Below are 11,070 nucleotides of genomic sequence, written 5' to 3' on the forward strand. Positions count from 1 at the left end.
TCTGCACAGAACTCTTAGGGGTTCCGTGAGTTCAGAGGATGGAACCGCAGCCTCTGCTACAGATAGCAAACCCAGTCCCTTGCCTTCATCCCACAAAAGAGCAAGTAGGAAACTCCGTAATCTGAACAGTACCCCTGAATTTAACTTGTTTTACAGAGATTATTCTCACATAGAGGAGACTGTATCTCTGAGTTAAGGACTTCTGGATTCAGTTTTCATATAAGATAAATAAACCCTGGGGAGTGAGTCAAGTGAAAGATACAAGAAGCAGGGGATGAAATTTGCTGGAGTATACTCCAGATTCAGCAGTACTGGGAGTGCTGACATCCACCTTTAAGAACAGAATTAAAAAACAATTGCTTGAGATGAGAGTTCCCATATAAGGTGCACATACAGTCTGTGCTGGCACACAACTACTACAGAGTAAATGATGCCAAAATGTGAGACAGGAGGTCTTCATGTGCCTGCAGATTAAATGAATGTACTTCTCCAGTCATCTGTACAGGGAGTATTGAACCATCAGCTAAAATTCATGAGGCAAATTCATGCCATTGGTGTTGCCCAATGCTGGCACCCTGTTGAAGTTATGACTCTGGGGTGGATAAGAGTCTGAAAGATGAATTAATTAATTCTTCATTGTAGTGGAATATCAGAGTGTGCTGGAAGATCACGTTGCGCTCTATGGTTACACTCTCAAAAGAATTTAAATTCTTGCTTCAGCTCTTACTAAATCCAAGGGAGCAGCAGCTATGGGAAACGTTTTTCTTAAAAATCCCAAGAATCATACTTGTTTTGGCATGACACTGCCTAAGGTGATCCGAGAACAAGGCTGAATTTGCCAAGTTTTCACATTAACACAAGGTTGAGAATACATTTTAAAACATTGGATCTGCTTTACTTTTGCTTGGATGGAACGTTTTGAATGCATACATTTCTTTAGCTTAAAGGGGCCTGCTTAATACTGCTTTGAGCCAGAGGAAAATCCACAAATGGAGGAGGTTGAGGCACGTTAGCAGTTTCAAATAATCACTTAAAAATTACCTGAAGTTGTCAAAATGAAGAGGTACTAAGAACCTGGTGCCTCCCCTGACTTCTATGGAATTATGGTGCTCAAACACTTACAAAGATCAGTCCCATAACTGACTGCAGAATTAGTTGTGCATATCTGTTTGGAGTCACGTTCTCTTTTCCTTAGAAACTGATACGGTGAAATGACGTAAAGCAGGGAATGATAAAATGAGTAAAGATCCAATGTAAACTGAAACAATCTTATTAAAAAGAGGCCAAAATTAATCAACAAACAGTGGTGTACACATGCAAAACAACACGTACCATTATTTATTATTTATTTCAGACCCACTATCCTAAATATGCACAGTGCTTCGTGGTCAACAAAAAGGCAGTTTAAACTTGGAGTAATACGGGTGCAGGGGTTACTGGGTCAGATTCTTCTCTGAATTTCCTTCCCCAAAACCTGATCAGGTTTTGTGACATCATTTGCAAACATGAGGGAGTAGAATGCACATACAGTACATGAAAGACGACCTGCACATTTTACAGTCATTCCTTTGCTATTGTTTTTCTGGGTGTCACAGACTTCTTTCAGGACATGTATTTTGTATGGTCAGTCATTTTAGAGGAGAGATGTTACGGTTCTTGGGTCTGTCATGTATGTGAGGACATATAAGGCTAGATTATGTAATTGATCCTCAGCCCTAAATTAGACTGTGACATGGAGCTGCACTGCCCCAGTAAGTGGGCCTTCAGTCTTTAGTTTTTCCAAGAATTAACTGGTAGGCAGGGAGAAACATGCCTTTTAAACCATCCTTAGAACTGTGCAGACTACTCCCATTTCTATACCTGTGGTTTGGGGAGGAGGAAGGGTATGGCCAAGTGTCCCTTTATCTCCTAATGCAGATGGGAGTTCTTCTCTGGCAAACAAACCATGAAATGGTTGGTATCTCACTGACTGGTAGCACTGTGAGGGAGCTCAGCCAGGGGAAATAAAAGCAATACGCTGGGCAAGTGAAGGAGGAGGAGAACTGGTCATGGGGAAAACTCAATCACGTGCTGCTACTGAAGACACCAGAATATGCATCGTTTATAAAGTCTCTGTGTTTCAGTTAAAGTGCTACCCTGTGTTGTGTCATGGTAACTGCAACTGTAAGCTTACAACATGCATTGCATTCTGGGAGTTAGGAGTTCTGAAGGGGGAGGCAACCTGGCTGTCAGCTGACAACAGTGAAATCTCATTTCTTACAGTCTGCCTACAGTGTGCTCCTTTGACTACTCCCACTATATCCCTTTTATAGCTGCGCCAAAGTGCTACGCTACCTTACACGGCTACCAGCGGCCTGCTCACCATAGGAAGATGTATAAATTCCTGGTGGACAGGACCCTAAGTTATCTGGGATTTACTAGTCTCTTTAGAATTTTAGGCATAAAAATAGGTACAGCATAGATCACACCCTTATTGTGCTGTTGGGACAGGTAGGTAATATATCACGCAAATGTTTACATCTCTTACTGTACAGTCGCTTTCACATAAATGTACCATTACAGGGGGATGATATTTTGCAAATTACAATAACAGAAGAACAAAAATTGTAATTGCACTTTAAAAGGACACGGTATATATCACTAGTTTTCAAAATGAGTATTTTTTAGTCACTGTTGTTTCTAACAACCCATTGAAGGCTTGGATTATTAATTTATTTCCTAAATGTATCTTTATTTATGCAGCAGAAGCTTTCCTCTCTTTCAAGGTAAATTCTGCACTGTTTTACATCCCATGATTTACAGATTCATGTATTCCCGCTGTCTTCAATTTGACCCCCAGAGCTTAGGCATTCATTTTTAGTAGAATACACAAGGAATTTGATTTCTAAAACATATCATTAGTAATCAATCTTTTATTTTATTAAAATGCATTGCATGACTCTCTCTCGAAACAGCGCTTTGAATGTGGCCTACATAATGTACATTGTTTCATCAACCAGTGTTTGATTTACTCTTATGCTGATAGCTTAAAAAAGGGTAGGAAATAAAGTTATTTTACTCATATTAAAGGATGAAATTACTTCTCAAATGTAACGTGTCTGTAGGTGTGCCTGATCCATTAACTTAAAGTCTTGTTACCAATCCAAGGAGAAACCTTGAAAAGTGCAGTTACAACTGGATAAAAACACAAAGGGGTAACTGAGCACTCAGCAAAAGAACAGGTTTTTGGTTTGTTTTGGAAACTTTCAATGACAAGTACAAGTTCACTTTAGTTAAAGAAATCTTATTCTATTTCTTTATTCTTTCAGGCCACTTTTTCGTGGAAATTCAGATGTTGATCAGCTAGGAAAAATCTTTGAGTAAGTACTAATTCGCTGCATTATGTCAGTGGCAGTTTAGCTTGAAACACTTTAAGATTTCTTTGCCATGCTTTTTATTGAGTAAAAGGACTTGTACAAAGTATTCCTAGAACATATTTCCTATTGCTGTTGCACTGCAATATAATATTTCCGTGTATTCTCTGTCAAATAGGGAGGAGGAAGCTGCATGTAATATAGTTTTATAGAAATAACAATCATCATCAAGAAAACAATAGACTTCTGGGGATTTTTTCTAATCTTTTAAATGTATGGTTCATGCACCATTCACACATTTTCTTAAAAGTTAGAGCATTCAAGAAAGAATCACCTTACAAAGCCAAATAAGGTTTTAGCTATTCAATATTTTGTTCATTTATGAATTTCAGAAAAATGTAATCAGAATCCCTCAAAAATGTTCATTATTAAATGGAAATGTTAATCTGGATCAACAACTTCTGTGGAAAGGAATATTTTAGCTTCACTGTATATCCAATAAAGATTATTAAGAAACCATATTTTGGTGATAAAGGCAGCTATGAAAACATAAAAGGTATCAAGATTAAATGGATGCTATCTTGGAGATGGGATAATTTACTTTATTTTAAAAGCATTTTACAACTCTGTTTATTGGTACTGCAGTTCCTCTTCAGACAAACTCTGAACTTTTTAAAGTAGAATTACTCCCCCCTCCAAAGTATGTTTTTGAATAAAATATCTCCATTTTAAAGTCATTGATACAGATAAGTGAGAAAAATATCAATCACGTCTCTGTTGTTTTAGATTAAAATATCTTCATAGTAAGAAATGTTTCTGATGGTGTCCTGGAAAGTGCCATGTAAATTTGAGGCCTGGTATAAATGTTTTACAATAATACTGGAGTGGTTGTGACCACCAGACACCCATATGGCTGTTCCCACTCTGCACAGAATGAGGGCTCATTCACCTCTGTAGCTATCCTCCCTTTCTTGTGGAGAGAGTTCCAGGGATCCAGGCATCCAGTTGGAGGGAGAGTCCAAGATGAGTAGTAATAGTAGGCAGGGAGGAGCGGAGATTCAGGGGGCACTCCCCAGAGAGAAGATCATAAAGCTTCAAAGGAAAGCACTCCAGTAGGTCAAATAATGAATTTGTCTCTCTAATCATTTTTCCAGCTCTCAAATTATAACACATCCATTTCTGAAGATTTTCATACTTCAGAATGAGGTTCCCAAATTGCAGGTCTTGATTTTCATTCAGTTGACTTCCCTTTCCTGCATACCATACCAGTGTATGTGACTCACTAGCGTGGTTAATTTACCATACCCGTGAATAGCACTTCCTGAACAATCCAAAAACAATCAGTCCTCGCCTGTTTGCTTTTTCTAGTTCTGGCAAAGTGATCCCTTTGATTAATTTATATTCTGCTGTATTAATCAAGGAATGTTTTGATACATGCAGCATAGTTTAATGACGTAAAGAGCATGGTTGTGATTTTTTTTAAAGATCCTAAATTGTTTATGACATTTCAGGAAAAAAACCCAAAACAAATGAGTTGGAATAGGATTAAAAACATAATAGCCAACAGCAGCCTCCTCCAGTGAACTATCTGTCCCTCCCTAATGGGTGAGATTACCTGTATGGAAAAGAATTCAACCATTAATCAGGAAGAAAAAAATACTGTGCCAATTTTAGGAGAGAGAAGAAATTCTCTATTACACACTTCACTTAAAGAGAAAATCTGCTTTGCCTCTTTTGTGTAATTATCCTTCAATATTTCAAATGCTGCCTCCTTGCTTTTTTATGTCAGATAGTGTTTATTTTCTGTTTTCACAGCTGGAGACCCCCAACATTTAGGCATAGGCCTTGCCTTTATGAGGGAGCTGTTGCCTGCTATGGTAGTGAGTCATTCTCTAGGCTAATTTGGATAAAGTTGTTCTCGCATTTTCCTACATTCTGGACTGACATTTTGTCAGATAATTGGACCTTCCTCCACATGTGCAGCCTTTATTTACATTAGTTGGAGTTCTCCACAAAGACTGAGGATAGATCCGTAGGAGATGGCCCATAACCCTCCCCTCCTTTCCCCATGCCAACATCAATACACAGTGTATGCTCACAGATTTAAGGCCAGATGCCAGGATGTGTTGAGCATACTCAACTCCTGTTGCAGTCACTGGGAGTGGAAAATGCTCAGTCTCTCTCAGGATCAGGTCTGAACCTGGGCCTTTGGGTTCTACCATAATATATCAATATTTACTGCTACTGCCACTATTGTACTGTTGGTATGGTGAGAGGATAAAATAGCTTCTTCCAATATGCTCCAGAATCTTGGTCACCCAAATGGTAGTGCAACCTCCTAGGGCTGCCAGGCAGACACTCGTGTATTAAACAATTTCCAAATGCCTTGTACGATCCGTAAAGATCTACTTGAAAAAAATCCAACTCCCATTTTTGTACTTTTTTTTAATGCTGCCCCTTATGCCTGGAACCAACCCCCCTTTCCTGCGCACCAGGCAGCCTCCTCACTTCTTGCCGCTAACTTCCAATTGCTAGCATTTACTCTGGTCTGTTTGTGCTCTCATGCCCAATCATGTACTCCTTAAAAGAAAAATCAGAACTAACTGGACACATTTGAAAGAAAACAAACTTGTATATGTAATTACCATTTGAAAACTCCTCCTCCCCCTCTGATCACACACAGCCCATTGTGTTATATCTGATGTGAACTCAGGTCTTCATCACTTATGCACATGCATGTATTCACGGGTTCAATGGGACAAGCACATATGTAATGATACCCACATGGCTAAGCATTTGCAGGATCGGAGTATTAAACTGAAAGACCCTCCGAGCAGGACTTGTCATCTTATAAGTAAAGCTCCCTGCATGTCAGTGGTGATCTACAAATAATAAATAACAATCAAGTTTAACTTTTCAAAGAGATCTAATTTCCACTTTGGCAAGAGCTTAGCAGTCTGTGGATACTGCGGGGAAAGGTTGAAGATTGAAGTGGTGGCGCACTCCTGGGCACACTGCTGTTTTTTAGTACACGATATTAGTTTGTTGAGGTACCTTAAATAATAAGGGCCAAATTCTGCTCTCATACCTGTAGAAATCTGAAGTAATTCCATTGACTTGAATGGAGTAACTCAGGATTTATAAGTAAGTAAGAGCAATGCTTGGTCCTAATTTTCATTCTGTGTCTACTACCAAGCACTATTAATAAAAAGAAAGGACAATGCTGCACCCTGGTGGCATTTCCATTAAAAGCCCAAACTCTTAAGAAACTTTTGTTTTTCTGTGTTATAGTTCTGAGTCTGTCAGCATTTTCATTATACATCTCAATTTTAAGGTGTGTAAAATTCAGTTGTAAATTTGATTTTGGCTAAAACTTGGTATGTAAAGTCTGGCTAATGAGTCTCTGTCAGCATTTCCATTACAAGCCCTTATTTCACCACTTTATAGCTCTATTGGAAATATTAACTCCAGGCTGAAGCTTGAACTGTGCAGAGACATGGTCCAAAAAGAAAGGGGGTTTTTTTATACATTTAAAAGAAATCCCAACAATTCAGCTGTTTTCATTTATCCATGTTTCTAGAAATTAGCATGCTCATTTCATAAGCAGAAGCTTTGTGTCATATTCAGAACAGAAGAAGAAATATTAGTTTTCCAACTATGGATAAGAGGAACATAAAACAAAATTAGGAGTAAAATTTTCAAAAGCACCTAAGTGACTTAGGAGTCTATGTTCACTTAGGTGCTTTTGAAAATTTTATCCTAAAGCAGCTGAGTTATTTAATTTTGTGAAATGGCCTCCTTGACCCGTGCTCTGCTGTCTTTTCCTTAAGGATTTTTGTCAGGATCATCATCCTTGTGGCAAATGAGGCCTGCATGGAATTCCTCTGTGAAATCTCCTTTTAATCACTCTTGAGTGATATAAGGTGCACCATGCCTCCAAGGTCTGAGCACATTTCTCCCAAAGCACTTGCAGCACTTTGCCAATCCAGGGACTCAGGAGAGTGAGACCCAGGCCAGAGCACTATCACCAAACTGCCTCCATAAAGATTTTTTCCCATGTATCATTAAGGCCCAGTTCTGCTACTCCTACTCCCATTGAATAATGCACTGCTCTGCAAACAGTCCTATTGAAATCAGTGGGATTATTTGCAGAGTAAGGTGCTCCTCAGTGCAAGCAAGGGATGCATTATCTGGCCCTTATTGTGCATGTGAAGTATAGTCTATAAAGGTTTCAAAAATTGCCTTATATGATTTTATAGATTATTCTGTGATCCTGGATAATGCTGTTGCTCGCGTCAAAAGAACAAGTGGCAATCCCATGAAAACATGTGAAGCAGGATTTAGCATTTAATACAATGAAAGAAGATGAGGCTGTATAAATACAGCAGTAACATATTTTTGTTTCACCCCCAGCTAATATGTATGCTTGTTCCTTACACAGTGTCATTGGGCTCCCGGAAGAAGAAGACTGGCCTAGTGATGTTGCCCTTCCAAGACATGCTTTCAATTCCAGACCCCCACAACTCATTGAAAAGTTTGTACCAGATATCGATGAACTAGGCAAGGACTTACTTCTTGTAAGTTTGTTATTCTCCAAGCATATCTTAAATGATTGCAGCTACTGCACATTGCACCATGTCAAAAAATGTTTTTTTAATGTAATAATATTATTAGAGGTGAGCCTGAAGTGATTCCAGAGGCTGAACTGCCCTTCCTCCATGGTGCAGAAGTGCTACATACAGCAGAACTTGTACAAAAACTTCTGCGCACAGAGGGTAGGCCATTTGGGTGGTGCATGTCTTCTGTGCAATGCTGAGCCCAGCTCCTTGGGGTCATCATTTGTGGATTCACCAACTGTTTTCCCCCACAGAGAGCATGCATAAGCAGTGCAGGGACTACTGCAGCTTCAGGGTATTCCAGGCTACTACAGCCACTTCACAGACAGAAGACGCAATTTCTTCGTCTCCTCAATCTCCTGTGGAAGTCACCAGTGCACAGCTTTACTTGTCTTTACACTGATTTACAGAATTTGGGCATAAGTGAACAACAGGAGGTTGTGCTGGCATCTAGTAGAGCTGAGTTCAGCAGTGAATTGTAAAAACCCATATTCTCTGTGGACTGGGTGTAGGGGTTGCCTACCATCACACAGGAAATCTGTGGCTGAGGCTGGGATATAATCCAGTTCTCAAGGATAGATTCAACTGCATAACCATGAGACTATCCTTACTCTTCCTGCAATCCCCTGCCTCATTCACTAAATATTTTCCAACACACACTGACCAGTTGGCTACATATGGTAGCACCAGAGATTGAACCAGGGACTTCCAGAGCTAAAAGCTTGACTCGCTACACCTTGACCTAAGGAATCAAGCTCCATAGCTGGGGGCTGTAACAGACTTGCATGCTCTGTGGATTAGGCACTAAGGGAGATACGGAAAACACACCAACCATTGGGCCAAAAACTGGTCAAGATCATGGTTACACATGCACCAGAAACCTAGGGGTGGGATGCCTACAAATGTTGTTGTTGTTGACTCACTCTAGTGGGTGTCACAGAACAAATAAATATTTTAGAAGGATTTGAATAAATACATTATTATTTATTTACATGCTAATGACGTGTAACAACTAGGTTAGCCTTCTATCCCTATGCCTGCTAGCCTTTCATAGAATGTTGTTAGAAAATGCAAGGACTATATAAGGTGATTAAGAGCTATGAAATATTGGATTTTCCTCTACTTATTTTATTATAGGCGAGGCTGGTAGCACTGCCTACTATTAACACTTCATATTATAAGACTTTTTCAGTTGCTTATAACTTTGTCAGACTTTAACCATTTGAGTAGAAATGTTTTTATGCCAGATGTCTGCCTCAGGCTGAATTGTTTTTGGAAAGTTTCAGCCAAAATGGTTCCACTGTTTCCAAGAACAAGGCTAAAGAAAAATATATTGGTTTGCAATGTTAACAAATTCTGGCAATCTTTTCTTTCAGAAGCTCTAGGAGCCCGTGATTTAGAGCAGAGATTTGAAATTTGTCAGGGGCTGACCTTTGTGTCAGGGATGTTCCTTTTGCTATTCATGTGAAAATGTGTCCAAATTTGGCTAAGATATAAGTAGTTGAAAAATCTCATTTCACACATGCTCAGTAGGAACTTCTTTGAGTTCACTGGCGAAAATCTCTTAAGATTTCATCTGCCCTGGGTACACTGCATCCCCTTATGGCTCCTAGTGTTGGCAAGTGTTAGCATGCACCATCCCCTCAGAGCGACTGAGCATGCTCCACCCCAGGACTAGAGAAAAGCCAGGCTTGCTGCACAATTGCCATTCCTGATTGCTGTGGGGCAGGCTGGGCCTGGGTTTAGGCACCTTAATTAAGAGCAGGGAGCTTGTCTCTCTTGTGCTCTCAGTGACCACACGTCCATGGGGGACAGGTGAACCCCACTTTGGGGAAGCTAGCCCGCTGGCCCCGCCCCTTCTGCCCGAGTGCCAAGCAGAGCCAGTGCCCCACTCTGTCCGAGCCAGCGGCCCCAGTGCCTGGCCGAGCTGCTTCACTCCCCCACCAGACTCCCGCTCCTGCCACTTGCTTGCAGCATCCCTCCTCACTCCCCCGCCCTCGAGGAGAAGCGACGCGGCGAGCAGCGCGGGGACCTGGGGAGGAGGAGGAGGTGCAGTGCAGGTAGACAGGCGGCAGCAGTAGCAGCAGGCAGTGGTTGCGGGTGACCTCAGGGAAGGGGCGGGGCCACTGTGGCCCAGGTGTCCCTTGGGGGCAGCTATGCCAGGGAAGGCTTAGCCTGGCCTATAATACCTGCCGCTCATGCCTCCATCTAGTGCCCAGGCAGCACGGAGGAGGAAGCCACCTGACTTGAATGTAGGGGGGATGAGCCAGACCTGGGCAAGGGAAAGCAGTACATTGGAACATGGGAATCTAGAATAGCTGGGACTGTGGCAGTGGTTTTGGACTGATTGGGCAAGGAGACTGGGACTGGGAGCCTAAAGGTGGGAAGATTGCCTGTGCAACTTTAATTCAGTCCCCACTGGTCTTTAATTACACGCTCACATATTTTTTTCCAAAGGACCCCTGCTTCATTCAGTGAACAGGATGGATGGTGCTATACAGTATTTTGTTTTATCCCCATGGCCTTATTTATTGCACTCTATTCAAACCCTGCTCTGAAGACAAAACTATTAATTTCCTCCTGGGTTTTTCTACAGCACTCATCACTAGAGTATCCAAGTGCTTCCCAAATATTAATTAATTTAACTTCACCCCCCCTTGTGAGATGAGGAGCAGATGGGGAGCTGAGGCACAAAGAAATTATGGTCAAAAGTGTCCGCTAATTCTGGGTGCCCAATTTGATGTATCTACAGCTTGATTTTTCAGAGTACTTAGTATTATATAGCATTTTATACATTCCAGCACTGCTCCCTTTGTCTTCAGTTGCTGTTGTTAGTACTCACAACTTCTAGAAATCAGATCCCAGGGTCCCCAGTCAAGCATCCAAAAAATGAAGAACACACAACTAGTGACCTCCTGTGAAAAGTTTGGTTTAAGTAACTTGCCTGCCATCACACAGGAAATCTGTGGCTGAGGCAGAGGTAGAATCCAGTTCCCCATGCATAACCATGAGACTATCCTTATTCTTCCTACAATCCCCTGCCTTATTCACTACTTACCTTCCAACTTCTGCAGCAAATGAAGCAGGGATCCTAGGGACAA

The 11,070-nt window shown here is 41.0% G+C and overlaps 1 protein-coding gene across 5 annotated transcripts in view; it reads left to right on the forward strand.

The window, feature by feature from the left end:
* Window positions 1–11,070, forward strand: part of CDK6 (cyclin dependent kinase 6) — a 198,353-nt gene that overhangs the window by 171,456 nt on the left and 15,827 nt on the right. For all 5 annotated transcript variants that reach the window (XM_027822721.3, XM_043541202.1, XM_037890689.2 and 2 more), the window contains 2 exons: window positions 3,309–3,359; window positions 7,795–7,930. In XM_027822721.3, the coding sequence (XP_027678522.1) occupies window positions 3,309–3,359; window positions 7,795–7,930 (187 nt within the window). The remainder of the gene's footprint in view (window positions 1–3,308; window positions 3,360–7,794; window positions 7,931–11,070) is intronic.

The sequence above is a fragment of the Chelonia mydas genome, chromosome 2 (assembly GCF_015237465.2).
Source record: "Chelonia mydas isolate rCheMyd1 chromosome 2, rCheMyd1.pri.v2, whole genome shotgun sequence".
Lineage (NCBI taxonomy): Eukaryota > Metazoa > Chordata > Testudines > Cheloniidae > Chelonia > Chelonia mydas.